At 49.3% G+C, this 27,272-nt stretch overlaps 1 protein-coding gene across 3 annotated transcripts in view; it reads left to right on the top strand.

The window, feature by feature from the left end:
* The window catches only part of Pli (E3 ubiquitin-protein ligase pellino), a 96,552-nt gene that overhangs the window by 34,865 nt on the left and 34,415 nt on the right, over positions 1–27,272 (top strand). For 2 of the 3 annotated variants that reach the window (XM_077681148.1, XM_077681150.1), the window contains 3 exons: positions 21,639–21,920; positions 22,378–22,507; positions 24,151–24,252. In XM_077681148.1, coding sequence (XP_077537274.1) covers positions 21,639–21,920; positions 22,378–22,507; positions 24,151–24,252 — 514 coding nt within the window. Of the gene's footprint in view, positions 1–9,603; positions 9,758–21,638; positions 21,921–22,377; positions 22,508–24,150; positions 24,253–27,272 lie in introns of those variants that run through there. The other variant, XM_077681149.1, reaches the window with a different exon arrangement.

Consider the following 27,272-nt stretch of genomic DNA (forward strand, 5'->3'; position numbering starts at 1 on the left):
AGGATGGTTCGTTTTGCAGCGCAGACAACAACTGCGGCTTTGCTTCGAATATGTACGTCGTAGAAAAATATGTTGCGGGGATGTAATAACCCAATAGCTGACAAAAACTTGTGCCTTTTATGGGAATATAAGCCACGCGAAAATGTTAAGTACACTCAAAGCCTGTGCATTATCAGATATGTGCCCACTCATGCATTATAGTAAGAACCAAAGTATATGTTAATGAAACCATGGGAAAATGAAAGGTTGCAAGTCAGGAATAAATAGAATAGTCGTAGGGGAATGAAAAAAAAAATGAGTGCAGCTTCTGAAATGCTAAAGACGTTTGTTTGAGCAAGATAGTATTCACCAGACCAACTAGATGCGAAATGCACTGATATTTCGCTAGACATGAAGGGGGGGGGGGGGGGTGAGGAGGAGGACGCTCAACTATCGTTGTTTACAAATGCGGAGCGAAATCAACGAATGAACGGCACACACACACAAGCTGCGTGTTCACTTTTCGTTTGTTTTTCGCCTTCAACGAATGGCTCATCACTCGGCGGGCGCATTTTTTGAAGAATGCAGGGTTGGCAGTTCACAAGCGATACGAGGTGTCTTTGAAAGAGTTGATTGATTGGTTGCAGGGTTTAACGCACCGACGCAACGGAGACGATGAGGCACGCCGTAGTGGAGGGCTCCGGATTAATTTTGAACACCTGGAGATCCTTAACGTGCGCCGAAATCTCGTACACACGGGCTCGTTGGAAGAGTGTCGTATCTGATAAGGGTCTCTGATATCGGTTTATGCTAGATTCTGCAGTCTCCCTGTGCCATATGACGATGTTTAGAAGAAGAGTTTGGTCACGGACGCGGATTACTCTATAAGCCCATCTTCGCGCTTCTAGTGGAGGATAAATGTAACAGATGAATCTTTGCGAGCGCTCACCTCGGGACAAGACGACCCATCATTAAATTTGTCGTCGTGTGCTGACTCCGGAGTGTAATTTTGCATTATTCATCGTACTTCTTTGGTACAATGTTTGTGAAATTTATGCCGCGTTGGCTTGTTCATGGTACTGATCAAAATCAAATATGTGATATTGGCAGGCGTAACTTGCGTGCTGTCAGGTATGAGTGCTCCGCTGGATTTTGTAAGTGCACAAAGTCGATTTACATCATAGTGTGTATGGCCGCAACATGACCATCGGAGGAAACACTGCTTACTTAGACACTGCCACTAAATTTCAGGGCAGCGGAATTGCAATGAGCTGCATGCAAATGCTGGCTTCGGGACGCCGGCCTGTGACACACGCCCGTGCTCATATACATTTCACTAAGATCGCGTCATAAACGTTTATACTCTCGTGAACACACCACGCTTGCAAACAGAGTGTGCCTGCTCCATGTTATTCGGTATTTCGAACGGGGACAAACGGTAAATCGCTGTCTTGAACGAGCCCCAAAAGCAACGGCGACAGGGGGGAGCGGGCCGGGGACTCCCGCGCCTGCTTTCGAAACGGGCCGCTAGGGGGATTTCAGTGGCGCCCCTACAGGCCGCGCTCGAGGCGTATACCGTCTAGGAGAGGGAGAAAGTTGCGCCTTGGGGACTTCGCGATGTACGAACAGTGAAACCTCGTTACAACGTAAGTTCGGGGGCTTCGTTATAGGCCGTACTCTGTGTCAAAATGGGCGGTTATTTGCTTTGAATGGGGTGCAGTGTGGGACTGTGAAAGACATTTAAAAGCGAAGCTTTCTTCGGCTCCTCCCCGGTTGCGCCGTGGGTACACGCTTTCTGAGATGGCGCGCGCCTTCTCGTATTCGCGCCACCGCCGCCGCCGCCGGGCAGCGTTTCACAGTTTCTGCGTGGTAACCTTGCCTTTATTGTACACTAGGCAAGAAGTGGAGCTGCACCTGATAGGCTGACTTGCCAGCACTGCTTCCGCGCGGTCGGCCATAAAGAGGCAGGGCGATTTGAGACATTACGGAGTTATACATGTCAGAGCAGAGAACCGGTCCTGATGCGGCACCCGGTACACTTGCGCATGCGTACGATCAGTTTTTCCGCCTCTGCGCACGCGCAGTAGCGCCGGTCGCGTACCGGGTACGTGTCGTATCTCTCGGTGCACTCGCCCCTGCTCAGCTGACTCCTCGAAAAATGAGCAACTACAGTTGAACCTCGTTATAACGAACACTGATGGTATAGCGAAAACTCTGTCATTTGAAAGAAACAAGGGGTGCCTACTCTCGAGAAGCCGTGAAAGACGATATCAACGCGTTGTCGAGTGGTCTCCGGCTCTGCGTCCTTGGTTACGCGAGCAAGGCGCGCACTTACTCATTCGCTCTAAAAGAAAACAGAACAAAGCGAAATAAATAGAAATAAGTGAAGAAAGACACTCATGAGCGGGTGGGCCCGCAATCGAAAGGTCCGCGGGCTCCGTGTTTGAGACCGTTGAACTCAGGTGTTGAATTCTTTCGGGTGCCCTTGGAGAATTGCCGCGTACGTTCTTGGTGTTAGTGATCGAATACAGGGTGGTTGAGAGGTCGCGTCGCGTAGCCCGCTCTGCTTCCGACGACGAGGAGAGGTCCTGGATAAGGCCGCTGCTGCAGCCTCCGCGATGTCGGTCGGTGTGGAAATCGTCGGACGCGGATGGCAGCGTGGCGGCGGGCTGTGTTGTAATGATGGAGCAAGAGGATGCGCTGCTCTTCTCTCTCTCTCTCTCTCTCTCTCTCTCTCTCTCTCTCTCTCTCTCTCTCTCTCTCTCTCTCTCTCTCTCTCTCTCTCTCTCTCTCTCTCTCTCTCTCTCTCTCTCTCTCTCTCTCTCTACACGTCGCAATGTATAAGGTTTGGGGAGGAGGGGTGGTTAGAGAAGCCGGCGCCGTAGTGCCGAGCCTCCCGCTACCGGCGTCTTCCTTCCGCTTCCGGCACGCAACCACCACGTGGTGAGCACATGGTGTGACCACCGCTGTTCGCGCCTCTTCCTGCGCGCACTGCAGGCAGCCAGCCCAAATTGTTACGCGAAGAGGTGAAAATGTGAGGGTGGTTTGATTCCGGGAAGAAGAGGAGCAGGCCTTGATAAGCGGTGGGTGTGCAGCGCGCGGCACGTTGGGATGCCCTGGTGGACGTCAGCGCCGTTTGGGAGGGCACGTCACAGTGCTTTCACATTGGAGTCGAGGGCGTCCTGCCTCAGAGCAGCCGACACTCCTCGTATGTTTATGGTTAATTGTTAAAGCTCCGTGTTCTCGTCGTTAATGCGTGCGGCGCCCGTGCTTTTATGGTTGCTTCGTCGTAGAAATTTATGAGCCGCCCAACAGCAGGGTAGCACAGCGCGACGATATGTGTGCGAACTCCTCCATACGATTTCTGCCTCTAATGTAGAACATTCGCCTGGTAAAACGTCGCAGTAATTCAGGAGGACAAGGGCGTAACTGCAGCACGGTCTCTCATAAAGTAGACAAGTTTTGCTTACCGAAGCGAGTCGGCTAGAGCAGAGCTCAGCCAATGCCTTACAAGTGGTATCTGTTAACGAGAAGGCAAACGTGAGGTTATGACTCATACCGCTGTCCTTGGTAAGATAACATTCCACTAAGATTAACCTTGTGTTCGTTTATTTCAATGCTTATCGACGTATTAAAGCCTATTAAAATTACTAATTTTGGGGGTATGTAAACTTGAATCGCTAAATAAATACAAAGTTGAAGTCAATGAAGTCGTAGGGATGTAACTTGCCTGTTTAATTTCCTTTTTCTCTGGGAAAATATAAAATTTGAATGTTGGAGTGACAGTGTAAAGGTGTTTGGATGCTCCCAAAGCTGTCCTAAAGATGCTACCTTGTCGTCAGTTGCTGTGCTGCAGTCTTTCTTTTTTTTTTTTTTTTTTTTCGTTTTCCCGCCCTGAAAGCGACGCTTCTGTCTTCGCAGAATATGCACAGAATCCCGGCCTGACGACGACCGCGCGCTCTCGGAAACGGCGTCGTAAAATCGCCGAGCTAGGGCCGCATTCCGTTGTACTCCTGTGGGAGCGCTAAGCCGGTTGGGCAACGCCAGTCGTTGACACAAAATCGCGAAACACCTCGACGATTCCACGCCAGCACTGCGAAGTGACACACGCCGGTCCTCAAAGTGGACAACCCAGAATGCTCGCTTCTGTTCGGAGTTGGTGATAACTTACTAAACCGGCCATAAGTTGTCAAACGCGAACAGTAAACCTCCAAATATAATAAAAAAAAACGCTTCCCTTGTTGCGAACCGAACCTTGGGCCCTCGCGTTTTGAAACTCGCCTCTATCCCATTGAGCTATCATCGCTTTTTTTTTTCTTTATTTAGAGACAAACACCGCTGTTACAAACACAATACACAACAACAAAACAAACCCATTACACTAAGACATAAAATCGCTCTTCCACTTTAGGATACAGTGCTGACTTCTAAAATATTTTCATTTTAACTTCTCCGCTTGTGACAACCAGTCTGGAACACATTGGCGTGCCTTTTGCACTTCGAGAAAAGAGAATATGGCTTCTCGGAAATACCCATTTACTGGGCGCGCATCAATGTCCGAGTGGCGGACTGCCATTCGGCATCTCCATATACTGTGCAAACCTAGTAACATTATTAGATCTAGAGGAACGCCATCATCGTCATGTTCAACGGACAAATACCGAATACCATGGGCATCGATTGGCAGATCTTTTTTCAGCGTACGTTGCAGCACATCCCAGAAGAAGACCCCGTCCCAACAGTCAATGAAAACATGTTCAATGGTTTCCGGTTTGTTGCATAGCCAACACTGTTCACCCCACGGTATAAAAAGGCCCTTTTCTTGCATCCTTGTGAAAACATGGATTGAGCTATCATCGCATTCCGGGCGCACAGCGTTAATTCCTTTGGGTTAGTCGTACCTTTGACTTTGGGCTTCAGGTGAGCGTTCGCTCGCTCGCATAGGCCTCACCGCCGAACTGAGCCGCTCTTAATAGAGATGTTTAGGCTTGACCTTTGTCCGGTGGCGTGGCGTCGTCCAGGCTTGCGCGTGGGCTTGCGCCAAGTGAGGAGCTCGCATAAGAACTCAAGGAAACAGTTGGCATGCGTCCGCGCTGAAGTGGTGATCACAGGACCATAGAGTTTCATACTAATATACAGACGGAATTCTGGCGCCACTGACTAGGGGAGCCCGCGCTTCTGCGAGCGTTACGTCGTGTACCGGGCAGGAACGTTCTACTTGTCCTTGGCGTGGCTCACGAACAGGCTGAAAAGTTGGCTCTGGCTGCGAAAAATCGATGCTCATCAAAATGGCTTTGTTGTTCATCAAAATGTTCATCAAAACCGATGTTCATTAAAATGGCTTTGTTATTATAAAATTTAACCTTTAAAAGATTAATTGGTCAGTGATTATGTAGAAGCTTCATGCACGATGAACAAGAAAAAATGTTACCCCTTTTTGTTTGACTTTGGCTTCGAGACAAAAAAAAAGCCATATGGCTAGCTAAGCCAAGTAGGCGAGGAACGTTGCTAGTGGCCATGGCGCCACCCACTGCGGCCCGCGACTGCAGCGACAGATTTCCCTCTAGTATATATTAGTATGAAACTCAATGCACAGGACAGCTAGCACTACAGACGCCGAGTTCGCGAAGCCGGTTGCCGCGAGCGTATTCTAACGCGACCCACTTTGCGATAGATGTGAAGGCTGCGGGGAAAACGATCCGGGCCTGCAGCCATGGAGAACTTTCAGCGCCAAGTTCAGAAATCCGTGAGAGGTGCAACAGCGGTGTCTCCGGCGAACGGAGAGTGGCGCCAGCTCTGCTGTTTCTCCAGCCCTGTACCACTAGTTGAAGCTGCGCCATTTTTTTTTTTTTAACGCCGGAATCTAATCATGCCAGGATGGTTTTCACGACTATCTCCATCACGCACGGTTGCAAAACTGTTGCCTCAAAGCCGGCAATGCGTGTAGTTGTTAGAGATAGTAAGGATATCTCTTTTATCCTACTCTGGCTGGGGAGTCAGTGTAGCGTCATACGTATCGACCTTGCCCTACCGAAGCCATGCACTTTTGTGGGGCTAACCTCTTCAGTATTCATTAAAGTTTTTTCTCTCTCTCTCAGTGTAACCAATGTACGCTCTAAGGACTGCCCTACTGTAACCCACGTGACATTTTCGGCCACGTCACTTTGTGGAGTAAAGTAAGAGGCCGTGTCAAAATCACTGCAGGGACGTCCACTAGCTGGAACACTTACGCTCCACGTGCAGGGACGTGAATGCGCAAGCGGAAGTGACGTCAGCGCACCCGAGCGGCAGCACTCGGTGCCGAACCGCTGATCGTGCCGTCGAAGAGAGCGTGAAAGGCACGTGAAGGCGATTGCGTACGGCAGCACAGTTGGGCGTTCTGTCACGCACGGGGTGACGCTAATTAAGCAACCGCGCGAACACAGTACGCTAGCTTAAACGATTGATTTCCTCTCATCCGGGAGCATAAACCGCTCTGGTCAGCTTCGCGTGATGGGCGAAGCCTACGAGAGTTGCGGCGCGGCTGCGCATTGTGGCGTGAGCGGCGTAGCGCCGGCGCGAGCACCTCCGTGCGCAAAAACCATGACGTTGCGTTGCGCGCGTTATCCTCTTGTTGGACTGGTTGGAGAAGAGGCGTGAAATACAAGCGCTGTGTCAAAGGAACCATCGAGGGCAAACGAAGGTGTCTTAGCAGAAGGCCAAAAAAAAACGGATCCGCACTTGCGCATGTATAACGAACCTGCAACAGGTGGTTGCAATTTTGCCTGCTTGCCAGCCTGTGGCGGAAGGTGTGTCCACCGAGGAACGCTCACGTGACCTGAAGTTCGCCAAATGAAATGATCATCGCAAAGAAATTTCGTCTGCGTGCGGCACCTGAAATTGACGTTAAATGAGAAAAAGCGTTTCAACGCTACCCTCTGTTCGCTCTGAGGTGTAACTGCGTGACGTCGTCGGGATTTCTTTTACAACCGCTCACTCATAATCGGTCAGTAAGCGATCTAGCGGTCGATTGCCTCGATAATCAGGTAAGGCATGATACCCATGACGAAGAATTGCGCTCGTACGTACTTCGCGGTCCCGTAGTCAAATTTTGCGCGGGTTTGTATTCAGTGAACGTGATTACTCATCGGTGGCGTGATTTCCATACACATCAGCACGTATCGTTCGTTAGCCTTGGGTGGTGTTACCATCCAAGACTATGTTTGCGCGCTGTTGTCCTCGAATAAGTGGCCATCTTATCGCCCTTTAGCGCGCTATGAGTTATGTGAATACTCATTGGAAGCCTTTATTGTATAAAGTTCTCTCGCATTTAAAGGGAACCTACAACACTTCTTCTTTAACTTTTTTTTAAAATAATAAATGCTCGCAGAACGTATATATAGTCAGCCAACACATCCAGTACTTAGATTAGGGGATCGCAAAGTACCGCAGCCAAAAATTACTGCTCTATGCCGATCAGATAACTTAAAAAGTCGCTCAGAAAATTGTTCTGTTTCGCGGTCTTGGCATTCTTCAAGAGCTTCAGTTATGTCATTACAGCGGTGTAGCGGCTTTCTGCCTTCTCTCCTTCAGTTGCAGCAATGAATGCATTCGATAAGCCTATCGGCTGCGACGAGCAAGTCACGCAGTGCCGCTCCCTGCTGTAGCGGGAGTGTTGCAGAGTCCTTTTAAACCTTGTTGGGGTACAATTACGTTCTTTTAAGAAACCCGTTGGGCTCTTGATAAGCTATACGGCGAAGAAATCGGTCGACGCCGCAAGCTACAGCGGGAGGGGCGTGCTAACGATGACGATTGTTAAAAATCAGATATCGCTTCTCTTTGCGTCTACGGACGGGAGAAATGCATACATTCGTCTCCGAGCAAATACCGCAGGGAAAACTCGCCATCGCTTCACGGCGAATCAGCAGTTCCAGAAGAGTATTAAAAGCAGTTGTGTATGAAACTATGCCATGAGGTAATTTTACTAGATTCGGTGCAAAACTACTTTCTCCGATGAGGTCCATTAATTTTCTCTAGACAAGCACACTTCGTCAGTGAATGCCGATAGTGCGTGATTTTTTACTTATCTGAATTTTCTTAGCGTTCATTGAGTCTTTAATTTTTCTTTCCTGCCCTCAGTCCCCCCCCTCCCCTTTTACTCTTAAGTACAGCAAAATTTTAGTCGCCCCCGTCTTTGCGACGAAGTCCTGCTAGCTGATCGGAACAACCTGAAACAACAAATATTGTTTTGTTATTCTTTTTTCTTTTTTTTTTGTTCTTGACATCATCTTTTTACATGTTGCGAGTTTTTTCATGCCTCAGCGTCTTTTTCCTGGTGCTTTTCGCCAAGTCGTGAGAAATGGAAAACCTCGCCTTCCCGGCCCTTTTCTGCGCTTGCTAACTTGAGAACCTCGGTGTAGAAACCGTATGCAGTCCCCACAACGTCTGTCTACCGGGGAATTCTTCTTGGTGACCTTGTGTCACTACGTCACGGCTGTCAGGAACCGCAGGCTAGCCATCTTCATCCATTACCGCATCCCGCTGTCGAGCAGTCTCTTCCAAGTCTCTCCCCGCTGCCTTCCGCCGCTATTTCCCTCCCGGTTAGGAAGGAACATCCTTTGTTACCGTATACGGCTCTGCTGTCCGGACACAACAGTCTCGACGTTCGCCGCTCTTCGGGTCGTCCTAAAACTTCACGCTTCGCTGCAGGTTTCTAAAGCGAAATTTTTCTTTGTGGGATTAGCGGCATCTTGTCGGAAAACTAATTCATTTCCACATCGACCGCTTGGTCGATCGAAAAGCTGTGATGAAGGAGGCTCTTGACACACGCCGCGTGTGTGAAACCACCGAGCTTCTTCTATTCTGTCGAAACGGTTACTCGGAAATTGCGAAAAAGCAACGTCTCGAGGTGAGACAGTACACGCATAGATCACAAAAGAGTACTATACCTGTATTGTTATGTTGTTGGACCCGCCGCGGTGGCTCAGTGGCTAAGGGGTTGCGCTGCAGAGCACAAGGTCGCGGGCTCGATTCCCGGCCACGGCGGCCGCTTTTGTGATGGAAGCGAAAAGCAAGAACGGCCGTGTGTACGAGATTTCGGCGCGCGTTAAAGATCCCCTGCAGGTGGTCAAAATTAATCCGGCGCCCTCCACTACGGCGCGCCTCATCGTCTGCGCTGCGTGGGCGCGTTATGCTCTACGATCAATCAAATCAACAATCAATGTACCTTTATTATCTCGCAAACCACGTATCGGTGTGCATTTAGATCGTTCGTATGTGCATTCACTTGGTGCGGTAAAAGGTGGTCGCAAGGGATCGTCCTTCGTTCGCGATTTGGGTCTTTGGATGTTTGACGATCCATCGGACGCACTTTCGGCGAAAGTTGGGACGCACCTGTGGCGCAGTTTCGATGCGACGAAGCCTTCGCGCGCTTCTTTAGGTAAAGATGGCGAAGTTTTTCGTGCGAGGAGAGAGCCCTTTCGGCGCTGCAAATTCTCCAAACACGGCAACTGTCTACCGCGAGGGAAATAGGCTCAACAAATCAAAGAGCGCCGAGAGGGGAATCCCGTGATAACTGATAACGCGGGGGCGCTCCGAGCCGTTGGCGTGGTAAAGATAAGGCCGCTTTGTGTGTATACATCGAAGACGACCTTGCGCGCGAGAAGCTGTTGTCGCCTGCTTGGGACGCGTGCTGCGCGTTGTTGTGAAGTTGCAGCCGACGGTGATGTTTACTACGCGCGAGCTGCCTCCCAGGTGCCAGCAGCTGGAGGGAGACGAAGCGCTGCGGAGTCTTCGAAATGTGCGTATCGCCGGTCGATCCGTTTTGTGCGCGGCTTGTTAAGAATCTCGAAACTCTGCCGGGTTGGGTTGTAGGGTTGGCTCGTCGGTCACAATAGGCGTTGACAGCGGGCGAATGGTCCGGGGTTTTGGCTACGGCTGTCGATCGCTGGTTGCGGGGTGTGGGAAGGCATCGTTTTTAAGAGTCGTTTTCTTTATTGCGTCTAAAATGTAACTGCCGCTTTGCTTATGAACATGCAACAGCGATCGTGCTGCCGGAGCGTGCTTTGGGATCGGATGACGTATCGCTTACATTCGGAGAGTTGACCGCTTTAGGTTCGTTGCACCTACGCATATTAGGATAATTATTAGGTAGCAGAGTTTCTGGACGCCAAAAGCTCGCCATAGACGCGCCCTGAATAGAAATTTTGTTCTTCCTTATGTGCTGCTGTAATAGTAACAGTAATAATCCACAGCTTGTGGGCTAAACAGAATGGCTGAGCACGCCGAAGGATGATTTCTGTCAGCATCGCTGTAGCGCAGGGGCCGTGAACGTAAAAGATGCGTGTACAGTCAGTGTAGTGAGATGAGTAAGTGACGCTATAACCAGCAACATCTGCCTCGATTAACGGCCTTGGCAATCCGATATTCGGCTGTAGTGTACGCGTCAGGGGATTTTCCTAGTAATCTGTCGTCAGCGCGACATTCGTAGCGCGAGGAATATGCAATTATAATCGAAGCAGGCGAGCCTGTTCCTCTCTAAAGATTAGTTGATCGTCGTCAGTCCTTTCCCGCGGAATTCGTTTACGTCACATCATGTATGCAAACTCGAAGGCGGCGAACGTCTTCTGTCGTATTTTCGGCCGCGAGGAGGAAGGCGCGCTATGTAACGAGGCCGGAAATGGGGCCTTGCCGGTTGACAGGTTGTTCTCGCCAGTGGCTCGTTTTGTGTCGCAGACGACGGGTATGTACGCCGTGCAGGCGACAGTTCTTAGCGCAGCTGTAGTGCGCGCCCAGCGGGTGCGCTTGCGTGGGCCGTGGTGGGAACGTGCGTCTCTGTCGCGCGCCGGCCGTGGTGTCGTCGAACCCCGCCGAGACGCCAGCCGCCGGTGTTGGTGTGCATTGTCGATGACGGCGCCGGCCTGGATGCTTCTCCGGTCGTTCCCCTCTTTCGGACTAACTTAACCGGAAAGAAAAGGCACGCACTACGGGTTACCCGTAGTAGTTGGCTGTTACTGCGTTAACGGTCCTAGTGGCTCGGCTGTACGTAACTCATTCGAACGGGAGGATGAATTTGGGACGCTGTGATTAAATCTCGAATTCGTTCCCTGTTGCGGAGTTTAAATTTGCTTGGAGAAGTACACGCCAAATGAAAAATGACCAGGGCTTGTAATTATTTGTGTGTTGTATTCCTTATAATAAATAGCCGGTGCTCACGTTTGTACGTGTCTGCAGGCTATTTAAATACGGTTTAGATATACAAACGCCAATCACGGTCAGTTTTATTGGATCGAATTTTTTTTTTTTTTATAGTAGTGCGTTATACGAAAGAGGGTGCTATAGCCTGTGTACTGTTCGACTCCCTGCCGCGACGGCCGCTTTTCTTGTGGATTTTTCCGATGGATCGCCGCAGGTTAAATATTTCTATGTGGTCTAAATTAATCCGGAGCCCTCCACTACAGTTAGCCTCATCGCCTGCAGTGTAGCGTCGGCGCGTTAAACCCCACAATCAATGAATCAATAGTCTGTGTATTGTATTAGAACCGATCCGCCGAACAGTTTGTGTCCGACGGTTCGGATTCCCTCCCTCCAGATTTAATTGGTGGCGTAGTTGTCCCTCATCCGCGCTAAGCAAGCCTTCGCGAATCGGACGGAATTTTAAGGGTTTGTAGCAACGAGACATTTGGGACCCAATGGTCGCTGTATACTAACTAGTGCCCTGGAGATGTGGCACCAAAGAGCAGTGTTTTCTGCGTTGACCGGCATCGTGTACGTATTGCCCCAGGGAACTCAGCCATAGCCATATTGAGGCGTTCCGTCGTCCTGCACATCAACTCATAGTACTCTGTACGCCATCACTCTCAGTCGTTTAGTGACGAATTCTGCCGTAGTGAGATGAAGAAGCCCTGTGTTTCTTGATTCACTATACAGAAGAGCGCCGCTTTCAGCCCGCATTTTAAACACACGATGCATGGCGCGCAGCTATTTCTATTTTCGTTTACGCACTTAACGACGGGCGACCAGCGTCGAGCGTTGCTGATTGCATTTTTTAATGCAGGTAATTGTATGCTCCGTTCGCAGCCTGACGTCTTCGATCTTTCGTGTAACGTCGTCTTTCGGGCACTGAGCTGTGGGCCTTTTTTCTTGTTTTTAGCACTGTTTTGGTGCCGGCGTTCTCGCTCGCAAAATCTTCACCTCGCTTCGAGTGGCGGAGCAATTTTAGGTGGGCTCCGGTCGCTTTCTTGCGTCGTGTTCCCCCCGCTCCCAGTTCTCTTCAATTTCCAATCGCAGCGGAGGAGATCTAGCAACATGCGTCGAAATAAAACGGGGAGGTTCGCGTTCTAGCGCTGCCTGTCCTCTGCGCTCGCGTGCTTACAAACTGCGTGCAGTTAACGTTCCCCGTTGGAGGATCCCAGTTGTTTGTTTGTCGTTCGCAAATGGCCGAAGCGGTTTCCGACCGGTCTCTTGCACAACGTCGCCGATAGAACGGGAAAAGGACGGGGACCGACGTCAATCGCAGATATGCCGCGGTGTGCCTATTTCCCGTTGAGCGCGCGGCGAAACACAACACGCGCGATGGCGGGAAAAACCGCATGCACGGCTGACCTTTGCTTTTTTTTTCCCCTTTAGTATACTTGTAGCATACCTCGTGGACTCGTGCCAGCCCGGTGTGAAGGTGGAGGCGCGTGTATATATACCTAGAAACGCAAGGGAACTTCGTCGAACTCGAGGCGCGTAATAGAATGCTGTGATCAGCTGGTTGGTTGTTTGGTATCTGTCGAGCTTGGTGGTTTATATAGTTTCTTCGTAAGTGCAGATATCTGCGTTGTGAAACACAGTGGGGGAACTTTTGTTATATCGGAGAGAAATTTTAGGATTTTGTAAAATATACCGAATACTTTGGCGCCCCTCGAAAGGTTTTCAGTACTGAATTTGCCCTGTCACCCCTCGGTAAAGCCGGTTATTAAGAACGGCAGACGACCAAGTTGAACCAACCAATGCGAGTCGGCGATACACCGTCCCCAGGTTTCCCGTTCTACGCGGCAAAACAGAACACGGCCGATTGCGGGAAAAACCGCGCCCACGACTTTTGATTTTTTGTTGATGGTTCCATTAAGGTAGTTGTACTGTTCCGGTAAAAGTATTTTTATGGCTTGCCGAAGCCCTTTTATAGCTAGGTGTGGCACTTCGTTTTGTCGGCTCGACGTTTGCTTTTAATTCACCTAAGCAGCGCGTATCACAACTGCTATTTTTTTAATTATTTGCTCGTTTGTGACTGACCCATTTTGAGTTTATGTATTCTGGTGCTTTTTGGCGTTTAGCAGTGCTCATGATTTCCATATTCTCTCTGCATGTGGTGAGGACCGGGCGTGAGCATCTTATCAAAAATGGAAAGGCGATGTCCTACTGCAAGTGATTTTGTCGTAACGCACCTGTCGTAAACGTTCCAACTCCGTGGAATCCGTTGTAACTCTTGATGGAGGGGGGGGGGGTCGTCTTAAGTATATAATGTTGTAGTGTCTGCTTTATCCCTGCGGCGCCCGCTATTGCTATACCACGCTCAGAAGTTATCGAGGGTCGAAGTTCTCTAACAAGGGGAAGACGATGAATGCGCAACGTCGTCCGCTATTGCCGAACATGTGTGCCGCTTCAAGTGTGGGCCGGCCACACAAAAGCGGGAAGGAAGGAATGAAGTAAACTTTATTTTCCTGAGCACCTTTAGTCCAGGGCGCTGTCTTGGGAAGCCATGGCCATGGCAAGCCATGGCCATAGGGACCGGGCGGCCGTTGTATGGCACCACCGTCGTTTCAGCGAACAGCGCCGCCCGTGGCGAACCGCTCGTCAGTGGAATGCCGGTGGCGGTCAGCGCAGCGTAGTTGTGCATGGCTTTCTGTCGTTTTTCTGCGGTGCGGCTTGCAAAGCGAACGTAACCCCACGTGCATTTTTCAGATCGGTAAATCTTGAGTGTGGATGTGACGTTTACGAGGCATGCCATGTGTGTTACTTACGCCCATACTCAGTATTTACAAATAGCAGACGACGCTCAATGCTCCAAGCTGGAAGTCAAGCTGGAAGTGAAAGTTCGTTGCTTCATGCAATTTTTTCGTGCCTGCATGCAGTTTCGCGAATCGAGGAGTATATTGCCGCTAAATACTCCCTCAAAGCCGGTGTGTGCAACCGATCTAGGAATGCTGCTGCGCTGGCCTTTGGCAGTTGATGACGAAACGGCGCCGATGTCGTGCACAAGCGAAAGACAAAGTTGGAGGGTGTCTTCGAAGATTTACCTCAAAACAGAAATTGTTACGGACGACGCTTCCGTATCTTCATTACCTACGGCTGAAACGTGTTTAATTTCACAGAAATACTCTTATTACAGTAATCGGGAATCGTTGATAGAATAAATACCGCATTATAGTAGAACGGTATTGCTTGTCGTGAAGAAGCATTGCTTTACAAGAATTGCAATGGTTGCTGGCTAGTTGGTAAATGGTTTTTCAAAAACCAATTCCTGCGTGGCTGAAGGACGCAAGACAGGAGGGTGCCCGAAACCTGTACTCAGCTTCACAGCTGTATGCTGCTGTTGGTTTACAAGCTGCCACCTACGCTTGAAAAATCATGCACACCTCCGTCTAACGAGGATGATGGTTTATCGCCGTCTAACGAGGATGATGGTTTATCGCAAAGCTCTATCGTATGGGTTTCCTTGGTTGCCTTCTGGATTTAAACTTTGACTAGTTAAGCGTTGAATTTGACCAGCACGCAGTTTGGTCTTTTGATCGCAGCGTCTTTTACTTTGACCATTTCCCATTCGATTTCGCACGAAAAAAGCTTTGTGTTCAACCATCATAATCATTAGACGGAGGGCTAGATGATTTTGCTGTTTAATTTTGAACTTCCATGCCCCTCTCCAAATCTAAACTTTTTTCCAGCGGGTCGGAAATGTGTCTGCGGTGGAGGACTCGGGCTCATGCATCCATATTTGAGGCAACTAATCGCGCGTTTTTGGTGTCTTCACTAGGCATTACACAAATTTTCAGGTACTCTGTAAAGAATACTTAAGCATTAAAAAACACCGGCTGACGTTAACACTGCCACATATTTTAACTATCGGTGCCAGCCTTTATTCTACGCAGGTGGTAAAACGGGAAGGGGAGGAGGGATGATTTGTAGCTTGGGCTGTTGAGTTGGTGAATAACTTTGGCTCTTGATAAAATGACCACCACAAACGTGGGATTTCCACTTCGGCTTTCAGGCTCCCATGCTGTCACAGTGTCGCTCACCAAAACCGAAGGTACAAAGCTCACGGTTACAAAAAGTGTAAACTACCGCAACATTTCTACGGCTACACGGTAATCCATCTCGTATGCAGGTGCCTTTCTATTTAAAGCACACGTATCGAGGTATCCCAGCGCTAAGGCTGGCGTGGAAACCGTAGTCATTGAAACCAGTGAAGATAATTTAAAGTGGTAGAAATGAATTCTAATATTGCTAATAGTTTTATTCCTACACAGATCGCGCGGAGCCAGGCGCAGAGCGCTGCAAAAAGCGCTCGTGTCAATGTAGCCCTTCCCCAACCTTACAAGCATCCAATAAGTTTGCGTAGCCGTGAGTGCATTTAAGAAGAAAATAATACTAATAATAGTAGCTTTATTCGTACTCAGAACGGGTGGAGCCAAGCGCAGAACTCTGCAAAAAGCGCTCATGCCATTGCAGCCGATACCCAACTTTAGACGCGTCCGACAAGTTTACGTAGTCATTACTGCATCTAAGAACCGAACACATCTGTTTAGACTTCGTTTCATCTCACATGTCTGCTCACAACGCCACCAAAACGTACAAATCACCGAAGCAAACACGACAAAAACAACGGGAGGCTGTGCAGTCCAATGCACCGGCTCATTCCACTGACGAGGGGAGCGCCGAGTGGTGGCGCCACCCGTCCAGCTGCCCGGTCCCTATTGCAGCCGATACCCAACTTTAGACGCGTCCGACAAGTTTACGTAGTCATTACTGCATCTAAGAACTCAACACATCTGTTTAGACTTCGTTTCATCTCATACATGTCTGCTCACAACGCCACCAAAACATACAAAGCACCGAAGCAAACACGACAAAAACAACGGGAGGCTGTGTAGTCCAATGCACCGGCTCATTCCACTGACGAGGGGAGCGCCGAGTGGTGGCGCCACCCGTCCAGCTGCCCGGTCCCTATGGCTTCCTCCGCTCTGGACGTCAGCAGGAGCTGTGTTGCAGCGCTTGGGTCAGCCAGACTTGCCTCCCAGGATGCTGTAGAGTTGGATTCGGGATGGGGGTACACTTTGGGTACACTTCGCTTACGCTGTCATTGTAATGAACGTGGAACATTCCACGTTCTCGCATTAACTGAAGATCGCGGCGACTGTAATGAGTTGCTTGTGTTCACGTTGAGTCCGTGAAGTGATTGGCGGGGGGAGGGGGGGGGGGGGGGGGGGGCGCTAAACTCTTTCAGTGCTGTCTTCTGTGGTTTATTGGCTAGCCGGAGTTGAAACGTTCGACAGCGTGGTCTACGTCACTGACTTGGCTCGCGAAGAGCTTCGCCGTACTTTTAAAAAGGGCGGATCCCTCGGAGGGGGGGAGGCTCGAAAATGCAATATCGCGGCGTACGTGAGGCGAAACCATAACGCAACTGGACTACAGAAGGCCGACAGCGGCCACTTGTTATTGTTGCCCGGGCTGGCTGGCCATTATTCGGAGGGGTTCTGTTGTCGTCGCGTGCCTGTGGAATGGAAGAGGGAGCCGATTGTTGCAGCGCGACCCCCTCTATGAAGAAACGGCGTGGATGAAAGAAAGCGCTTCCGTGGCCTCTCCTACTCGCGCTCTTTTTTGCTGCCGAGGCTACGGAGTTGTTGGCCCGGCAATGACGCGAAATGCGCTCTCTCGAGAGAAGAATGCCGCCTGCAAGGGCGCGCATGCAGTGTTCCGCGGTCGAAGCGATAAGAAGAAAATTGCAGTGTTGGCCGCGCAGCAAAGGAATGGCGTCTGCTGCCGAGAGAGAGAGAGAGACGGCGTCGTTTGCGTTTGGCCCCAGGAGGCAGCGGGGAGCGTCGGTAACGCGGTGTTTTGTGACCGCCGATCGTCAAGCCATCCGGATAAATACTATGCGGTAACGGGCTAGGGGTTCGGAAATAATAATCGGGGAGAAGCTTGTCATTACTAAAAGCTTTGCCTGGAAACAAATGCGCCGTAGACGTCGTCAATTTGGCCGGCGCATTTCTCGTTTCGCCTCTGGCGCGGGTACGAGACTAAACCGAAGCGTTTCGTCACCGTTGGGCCGGCTCAAGTGTCGTCTGCTATCGTTGCGCGCTGCGGTGGAGGCCGCTGCGACTTCGAGGTCGGTCGCACGGTTGGTTCCGCGTCTTGACGTCGTCGTCGCTGTCGTGTGCCGTCTTCTTCCGCGTTTCATTCTGCCGTTTCACGGCTGTATACTCTCTTTATATCCGCGACCCGGCTGGCGCGACGCCCCCCTTTGTGAAAAAAACTCGATACGCTCACTTACTTTTCTGTCTCGCGGCAGACTGCTTCGGCGCCGAAGAAAACGGGAAAATAAACCCGGAGATGTGGCGGGGAAAGAATACACAAGCAGTAACGTCGCGGTGGTCGTCTAAGTTTAGGCTGCCGTCTTTTTTTTTTCGTTTTGTCGTTCGTCTTCGTTTCGCGACGGTCGGTCTCGTAGCAGACGACGCGCCCGTATCGTCTGCGAGCTGTCGTCGTCTGCTGCTTTCGCGTGCGGACCGTTGTTGCTGGTCTTAGAACTGCGGAGTCCGTACTCCCGCCGCCGGATATACTTCTTCTACCAGCCAGTTCCCCCCAAACCCGCTGCCATTGTTCTGGTTGCGTGTGTCGGTACGCCGCAGCGATGGCATTTGTCATCCGCTAACGGTATACGGCGAGCGGGCCGATATGAATGGCGCCTGATTGCGGAGTCCTGCCACTGCCAACCACGGCGGTTGCTCGCTTACGTGTTTTCCCTATTTTGTTTCGTTTATGACGATCCGCGAGGCCGTGTCGTATCATCATTGTTTTGGGCGACGTAGTCGGTGTCTGACGTAGCGGCAGTCGGCAAGGTCTGTGCCAGGGACGTCCGCCGGATTGACTCGCTTGCAGAGACGACATGCGGCTAGAGCGTGCGCAGTTGGGCGTCATTTCTTTTTCGGTTGTTTCTGAGATATGTAGTGTGGTTGAGGAAGTGTGCGACAGGATTTAGTGCTTGCCAGGGAAACGGAGAAGTCGGGGGGTCTATTTGCGGGTGTATAGCTTTGCGGGAAAGGTGCCCATCGAGTCGCCGACTGGCTTGCAGCTTTATCGTTGCAATTAGGCGGCGATTACGGCTTGCGCGACGGTGGTGATCTGCGACTCCGTTTTGGTGCCGTGTTGCTCGGTTAATTCCACGTGGTGTATGATGAGGTAGGAAGGGCGCCGTTTGTTTTGCTGGGCAGCGGGGCATCTGAAATTCTAATACGTATCTGCTGGCTCTTACGAAACCACGTGCACATGGAAGGAGGGGGAAAATGCGTGAAAATATTGCCTATTTCGAAAACTACCTTTCTAACTGTTGTAACAATCGTCACCCCCCCCCCCCCCCCCCCCGGTCTGTATCAAAACAGTAGAGAGGAAATTCCTACAACTACCACAAAACTCCTCCAACGCGCACACACATACAAAAAACGCCCACAAAAAAATGTTCGACATCCACGTCTTTGGCAACATTTTGCATTGCCAAAGTAGTAAACCAAAATGTTGCCAAGGAAGACGTGGATGTTAAGAATTTTTTTTTTTTTTGTGGGAGTTTCTTGTTTTGAATTATTAGACCCAGTTTGTTCTCGTGCAGAAATTGGAATTCTCATACCTTCCTCTCTGTTGCTTTGATCCAGATGAAGTGATGCACTACCGATATACTGCGCTGCTGAAGACGCGGGAAAATTTTCACAAAATCAACTTCAAGGGGCAAAAAAAGTTTGTGAAAGAGCATGGTTTAGTACACAAAAGTTAGCTTGACACATTTGAGTGAAATTAGTAACATCCATCGTTTGTCACTTGCATTATCTCGCAGATGTTTCTCATTCTAGTGGCTTGAAAAAATGTCCTCTTATTTTTCCGGTTTGGTGCGTTCAACGGGGTGGTATTTATTAACCAGCTGCATGTGGACCATCCATCCATAATTTGGTACAACTGTTGTGCATGACACAGCACCCAAACACTTTCAGAATGGGAATGGAAAAAAAGCTGGAACAGTTTGCTCTGGCTGAAGCTACACTTATGTGTGCAGCCATATCCAGCATGCGAGCGAGTTGAGCAAGAAATTATTTTTGCTACGAGCGGCTGAAGTTAATCCCAATCTGAAATGGAATCTTTGGGGGGGAAATATTAAAAAAGGTATTTTCATTGACACATGAGCTATGCTGGAAGGCTTGCTACATTTTAATTGCCAAAAGTTCGCTGAACTGCCCGTTCGTGTGAAGAAAAAAAAAAGAGTTCAATGAACAGAAGTTGGGTACGACACCCTCTTGCCGAGAGATGTCATGAGAGTTCATTCATCTGAAATGTTTGGCTTGAAATATTTGGAAAACATGAACTCTTAGTGGTTTCTATAACAAAGCACCTATGCCCACACAGAGCATGTGACAGATTTTTAAGCCCAACAGATGACTCGTATGCTGCAATACAACTGTGGCATCCTTTTGATGCTGCTGTTGTTTTGGGCCGTGCTGGCATGTGCAAACATCCGTCAACAGAGTTTGTACAGTAGTGGAATTTTGTGTGTGTGGGTAGGCTTCTGTTGTTCGCTCTGCAGGTGATGAACCTGAACCTTTAGAGTTCATATCTGGAAAGACGAACTGTATATATACCAGGAAAAGAAATTAAAAAAAGAACTACGTATCAGACTTGTCATGCCTTAGCGCTTGTGCCGAAAATAAATGTGGTTCTCAGTTTAATCACATTTTTCTAGGCATTTAAAACCGTTTAATACTAGCATTTCTCCCTGTGGATTCACAAAACATGGAGTCATTCACACTCACAGGTTTGACCGAGCTGAATTTTTAAGACAACAATGTGAGTTTCTTAGCTGAATAATGAAAACATTCAATTCTTGTTGAAGATACAAAAAGGGGTACAACTGGTTCGTGGTTCGTGTAAACGTCTTTCAATACCATCGTTTCTTATTGTGTAGCACTGCAGAAGGGTTATCTTGATGACTGATAAAAATTCGTTGAGCACTGTTTTTTGAGATCAATGTTCTTTATTTTTGGACATAGCCTTTTTTTTTTTTCTTTTTCGAGGGTACAAATGTGGTCGTCCAAGCTATTGATTTTTAAATCTTCTCACAAAGTGTAGCGGAATACACACTGATGTATTTTAGATGACCAGTTTAGGGGTAATCCCCAGGTGGAGGAAGTTTTTTTAAGGGACACCTAAAATGAAGCCATACAGGTACAGAGAAAAGCTAGACAGCTTTCGTTGAAACTTCGTGGTTGAAAAAAAAATTGTTCCTGTTGCGAAATTTGAGCCCACGACCCCCACCTATCTGGGGCAGTCACTCTACCAGCTTAGCTGGCCAGGAGTTCAACCATTTGTCAGACATCATATTGATGTTAAATTTTCTCTTCACAGAGGCTTTATCCACCTGGCAATCTTTACCTGACAGCAAATTTTAATGTTCTGTACGGCTTTTATCGATGCTTACTGGCTTAGCAATCCTGAAACAGCAGTTTTAATACCTGAGCATGCGATGAATAATTAATTAATTAGATAAGCACCCTAAAAATTGTCAGTTTCGGTTTCCATTGCCTGGAGGGCTGATTTCACAAGAGCAGCATCAACAGGTGATGCTAGAAAACAAGAGTTGGTCAACAGAAATGATTCTTGCTGATTACCTTGGCAGCATTTGTCAACGACCAATGGTGGTTGAGATGTCTTGCGTACTTATGTCCTCCAGAAAGGCATTGCAGGGTTTGCAGTGAACGCCTAGTGTAGGTCCAGTGGCCCCATTACCGAAACATGGACACCGCTATCCATTATTGTTTCCGTGTGCAGAGGAGGGTTGCCTTGGGCTCAGTGCTTGGCTGCATCTGATGCAGATTCTTCCCTTGTATGTTCTGTACAGAACACTGGTCTCTCTTCCTGCCATGGTCAGAGGCAGAGCCAATTACAGCATGGTCTGGAAGGGGTATTTAAAGCGCACTGTAGGTGTGATAGTGCTTATTTAAAAGGCAGTTGAAAATTTTATGACCTGTAGTGAGTAGCCAAGTGTTCAGCCTTTTTGATCCACAGCGTGAGTCCTACATATGCGCCCCACTTGTTCATGTTTTCTGAGGGCATCTGCAGAGCAGTAAATTAATGAATAGTCAAACTTTTGTGTGTAGACCATGCAGTTATATCATCCATGTTTATGAATTCCTTGAGATCGGTACAGTGCTGAGACATAAGGCAAGTGGTAGCCAGGCAGCATTAAACAGAAGAGGAGCCAGGACAGAACCTCAAGGAACACCTTGATGCTGTTGACGTGGCCCATAGATTTTGTAAGAGATTTGTGCATAAACTGTTTGGCAATTCATGTGCGTTTTAAGAGTAAGGATCTCCTTTTCACTGGTTGTGTGGTTGTTTGTGTTTGCTCACCATTTCCCTCCCGCCTCTTTGTGATCCAGGGCCGACAGCAGTACTACCACCGGCGCCAGTGCCAGCTGCCTCAGCAGCCGGGTGGGGGGAGGCCAGTCGAGTGAGAGCACCTCCTCCTCCTCCTCGGGGCCCTCCTCTCCCAGACCCGAGGGGGAGGGGGAGGGGGGAGAGGAGGCCCCCCTCAGCGACCGCCTGCTGCTACTTGGGCCACCCCCCCTCTCCTCGCCTTCGCCGCACGACCAGTTCCCGCTCAGCGGAGGAGGCGGGGGGCACCACCACCCCGTCAAGTTTGGCGAGCTCGTGCTTCTAGGGTGAGTCAGGGGGGAGAAGAGGAGGAGCCACTGGGAGTGTGTTGCTGCAAGTTTAAGGGGAGGGAGAGAGAGGAGGGTTAGTATCACCACGGGTGGAACAGCTGCTTCATTTGCGCCATTGAGTGCTGACCGTGTTTACCTTCACCGAACCGCCTCTATTGTGCCAAACTCGTTTATCAGCGCCGTCCTGCACTGCAGAGCCTGCATTGAGCACTGAGGTATGACCGCCATGACGCCTTGTGCCAGAAAACTTGGCTGAAGCATCGTGTTTTCGGTTTCTGTGTAGTTACAGTTTCGATTTCATCGAGGCTATGAACGGCTATGGAAGTTGTGTTTTGCTTTGTGGTAATGCCGCAGGCACTACGCGCCTTCTCCGCCTTCCCTTTAGATTGATTTAATGGTTTGTTTGCTGGTGCCAGCCCTTTGACTGTTCCACTCTCTTGCCCTCTACGTGCAGCTACAATGGATCGCTGCCCCAGGGCGAGAAGGGTCGGAGGCGGAGCAAGTTCTTCCTCTACCGGCGGCCCTTCCCCAATGGCATCAAGAAGTCCAAGCACTACATCGTCAAGACCCCCCAGTCCTCACAGGTGACTGACTGCTCATCTGCCCACTCTTCTCTCCGTTCCCCATTATTTCCTCTCAGACTTCTAGCCTCTCTGAGGAAAGATGCTCCGTGTAGTGCATACCTGCTGCCAACTCTCCCAAATTGTCCTGGAGGCTGCCGAATTTTGGCAAAATCTCCCGATTGCACGAATCTTATCTCAATTCTCCCGAGAAGTGGCTGCCACAGCAGAGAGGTAGTTTTTTTTTAATTGTGCGTGTACGTTAGTTTTTCCTGCTGCGGCAGTTGTGTTGTTTAGAAGACCGCTCGCCATTGTACTTCTGGGTCCTTGTAATCATACCGTAGAGTGTCGCTAAGTATATTCAAGGCACTATACCGGGCGCACTGCACCACGGTGCGCGCAGTATACTGCACGCACCGTGCTTGTGGGTGCTACCGGAATGTTGTTTATAGCTTACAAAGGCCGGCCGGAATACACACTCGCCGCTGTAGCAAACGAAGGCGAGGGAAAAGGTCCCTTCACAACTTAAGAAGTTTGGTGCTCCCCATTACGAGAACCAGGAGTGGAGTTTCTGATTATGGAAGAACAAAGCAGCTCAAAACAAACACCATTTGCCCTTTATTGCGTGTCTCCAGTGTGAGAAAGTTTTGAAAAGCTATAGTAAAAAAAATCTCTCTCTCTCTCTCTCTCTCTCTCTCTCTCTCTCTCTCTCTCTCTCTCTCTCTCTCTCTCTCTCTCTCTCTCTCTCTCTCTCTCTCTCTCTCTCTCTCCTCCCCCCCATTTTGCTGTGGTCTCTCGAATGTTGCTAGGTTGGCAGGTCTGGCAGTGTGTGGTCGGTTGGTTGGTCACCCGTAACTGCGTGATTCCGAGTCGTGGCGGCCACTTTTCTGATGGGGGTGAAAAGCAAAAACGTCCCCCACGTTTTGAGATTTTGGTGCACGTTAAAGATCCCCTGCAGGTGGTCAAAATTAATCTGAAGCCCTCCACTACGGCGCGCCTCATCACCTGTGTTGCGTCGGCGCGTAATACCCTACAATCGATCAATCAGTGAGGTGTGCTTGACAATGCTGCGCCTTCACTTGATAATACTGCATACCAAAAGGACGTGTTTCAATGGTACTATTTTACTGGGGATGTTGAGGGTTCTGACTGCAGTCCGTGCACAGGCAACAGGACCGTTGCAGTGGTGGAGGGGTAAAGTTGAGCAAAGAAAGGCCTTACGTCAACTGTTTGGGGGCACAAGTGGCAGTTGCACTTCTTTTTGCAACTTTCCCCATTCTTGTTCTCCCTCCCTCGTAATTGTGTGTCGTTGGGAATAGTGTGAGGGTGGTTCAGAAAGTGCTCACACTGGGACGATGGTCAGTGTAAGGTTTTTGCCAAAGTTTGGAGCAGTGCCACCTCACCAAAAGCAGTATGAAGTGAGAGGGGCCAGTAGCACCCGGGAAAGTCGTGGGATTGGATTTTATTAATAACTAGCTGGACGTAAGAGTTGCTGCACAGCTGAGCAACCAGCAAGTCCTGCACATTCACTTGAGATGGGGCTCCAAATGTGTGCACTCTTTTTTTTTTTTTTTAGTTGCCTCTTGTAGTTTTGCACCTCACTTTTTTGTGTGTGTATGCCCTCCTCTCCCCTGTATTCACGTGTCATTCTTCGTACTACTGTGCAGGCGGTGCTGGACAGCAAGCAGCACTCCATCTCGTACACGCTGTCGCGGACGCAGGCGGTCATTGTGGAGTACGTGCTCGACGAGGAGACCGACCTCTTCCAGGTGGGACCTCACCTTTTGTTGCCCGGCACACGCTGCATGCCCCTGTGGGTGCAAGGAAGGGGCAGTTTGTGTGACTCTTAAGCATTAGCGCACCCAGGATTTTTGTCTATGGGGGGCTTGAAATTTTCACAACAAATATAAAATATGATAATATACAAATGTAAAAATGTAAAGGGACAATATAAAGACAAATGTAAGTAATATGAAAAATAAAAATAAATAACCACAAAGAATTAAATATATAAAACTATAAAGAGGAGCCGAGTTTTTATTATTTTTACTCGAAAAAAATTGCGCATTAAATCAGGCGCCATAACGTATACAATTCGCCTGCAGAAGGAATATAATAATGGATGCACCTTCACATAAAAAAAAAGAAGATACGCGAAGCCTTTTGCCATTGCCCGAAGCCCACGGACCCAAGTTTGGAAGTAGAATTGGAAGGAAGGGATGACGGGAGATGAGGTTGGGGAGGAAATACAATTAATGCCTTCTTCACTGGTGAAGTCAAGCCAAGAGTAAAGCACGAAATCTATTCGTATAGGGACCGGGCGGCCGTTGTATGGCACCACCGTCGTTTCAGCGAACAGCGCCGCCCGTGGCGAACCGCTCGTCAGTGGTATGCCGGTGCGTCAGCGCAGCGTAGTTGTGCATGGCTTTCTTTCGTTTTCTTGCGGTGCGGCTTGCAAAGCGAACGTAACCCCACGTGCATTTTTCAGATCGGTAAATCTTGAGTGTGGATGGGATGTTTACGAGGCATGCCATGTGTGTTATTTACGCCCATACTCAGTACAGTTAAACCTCGTTATAACGAGACGGGCTATAACGAAATAATGGATATAACGAGCAAATCGTAATTCCCCTTGAAAGTCCCCATAGAAACCAATGTATTTAAAACCTCGTTTTAACGAGGTAAAATTTCCCCGTTGCGGGATATAACGAACAAATTTCGTTGAGAAATCAAATTTTGAGCTAATTTTACAACAGTGCGCAACGCGGATTTGAGACAGTGCGTGACGCGGCAACTGTATTAGCAGTTCAAAACTCCCGCCACGCGCGCGAAGCTGGCTGGCGCGCTATGCGGACGCTGCGCCCGCGAAGCCCCCCCCCCCCCCCCCTTCCCCTCTCTCTGCGCACACCATGCAGACAATGGGGCCCTTCGATTTACAGTGTCGGACTCACCGCGGGCTCCCCGAGAAGCAGTCCGACGTTCGATTTTCCCACGTATCCCTATGGCTTCGGGGAATCCGCGGACTATCCGCGGTGAGCCCGAGAAAAACCCCAATGCACACGGCGCGCGCGGTTGCGTCGCCTTCCTCCCCCACCCCTCCTCCCCTGTTCATATCGCCGACGTCGCTGCGTAGTTGTGTGTGCGTGGGTTTTGGCAGTCTTCAGCCTTATCTTTTATCGTACTGCCGGCGTGATTCTAACAGCACGGGTGTGACAGGCGGGAAGCGAAAGCGAAAGACTATCACTCTTGAACAGAAGACGGCTATGATAAAAGCCGTTGCATCGGGCGCGAAGGAAGGTAAGGTGCACTCCGTGGTAAGGTGGCTAGAGACTGACGTGTGGACGAGTACGCTGTCCACCATCGTGAGCAACCGAGATTACATCGTCAGCGCTGTTGCAGATGGCTTGAAAAGAAGCGCTATGGACGTCGTCGGAGGGACTAGGTGCGGCGGACGTGCTGCGTCGCTACTTCGGCGCGCACGAGTGCGGCGAAGATGGAAGCCATCGCTCGCATCAGGAAGGTGCATCAATGTCCAATTACGGACTTCGTAGCCAAGTCTGTTTGAAATACGAGTTTTGAACTGCAATAAAGTAGGTTCGTGACTTTTCCTTTTTACCTCCGGAATGTGTTTATTTTACTGACTATCGCCGTGCAGCAAGATGCTATTTTGCCCGCTTTTTGTTTTAGGTAACTACAATGCATAATATTTGCAGTAAATGTCGGCTACGGCTATAACGAAATATTGGCTATAACGAGCAAATCGCGGCGCTTCTTCAATTTCGTTATAACGAGGTTTAACTGTATTTACAAATAGCAGACGACGCTTAATGCGCCAAGCTGGAAGTCAAGCTGGAAGTGAAAGTTCGTTGCTTCATGCAATTTTTTCATGCCTGCATGCAGTTTCGCGAATCCAGGAGTATATTGCCGCTAAATTCTCCCACAAAGCTGGTGTGAGCAACCGATCTAGGAATGCTGCGGCGCTGGAATTTGGCAGTTGATGACGAAACGGCCCTACGTCGTGCACAAACGAAAGCAAAGTTGGAGGGTGTCTTCGAAGATTTACCTCAAAACAGAAATTGTTACGGACGACGCTTCCGTATCTTCATTACCTACGGCTGAAACGTGTTTAATTTCACAGAAATACTCTTATTACAGTAATCGGGAATCGTTGATAGAATAAATACCGCATTATAGTAGAACGGTATTGCTTGTCGTGGAGAAGCATTGCTTTACAAGAATTGCAATGGTTGCTGGCTAGTTGGTAAATGGTTTTTCAAAAACCAATTCCTGCGTGGCTGAAGGACGCAAGACAGGAGGGTGCCCGAAACCTGTACTCAGCTTCACAGCTGTATGCTGCGGTCGGTTTACAAGCTGCCACCTACGCTTGAAAAATCATGCACACCTCTGTCTAACGACGATGATGGTTTATCGCAAAGCTCTATCGTATGGGTTTCTTTGGTTGCCTTCTGGATTTAAACTTTGACTAGTTAAGCGTCGAGTTTGACCAGCACGACGTTTGGTCTTTTGATCGCAGCGTCTTTGACTTTGACCATTCGATTTCGCACGAAGAAAGCTTTGTGTTGAACCATACAATCATTAGACGGAGGGCTAGATGATTTTGCTGTTTAATTTTGAACTTCCATGCCCCCTCTTCAAATATATACTTTTTCCAGCTTGTCGGAAATGTGTCTGTGGTGGAGGACTCGGGCTCATGCACTCATATTTGAGGCAACTAATCGCGCGTTTTTGGTGTCTTCACTAGGCATTACACAAATTTTCAGGTACTCTG

Source organism: Haemaphysalis longicornis, unplaced genomic scaffold, assembly GCF_048455015.1.
Source record: "Haemaphysalis longicornis isolate Haplotype H1 unplaced genomic scaffold, Haemaphysalis longicornis Haplotype H1 scaffold_8, whole genome shotgun sequence".
NCBI lineage: Eukaryota > Metazoa > Arthropoda > Arachnida > Ixodida > Ixodidae > Haemaphysalis > Haemaphysalis longicornis.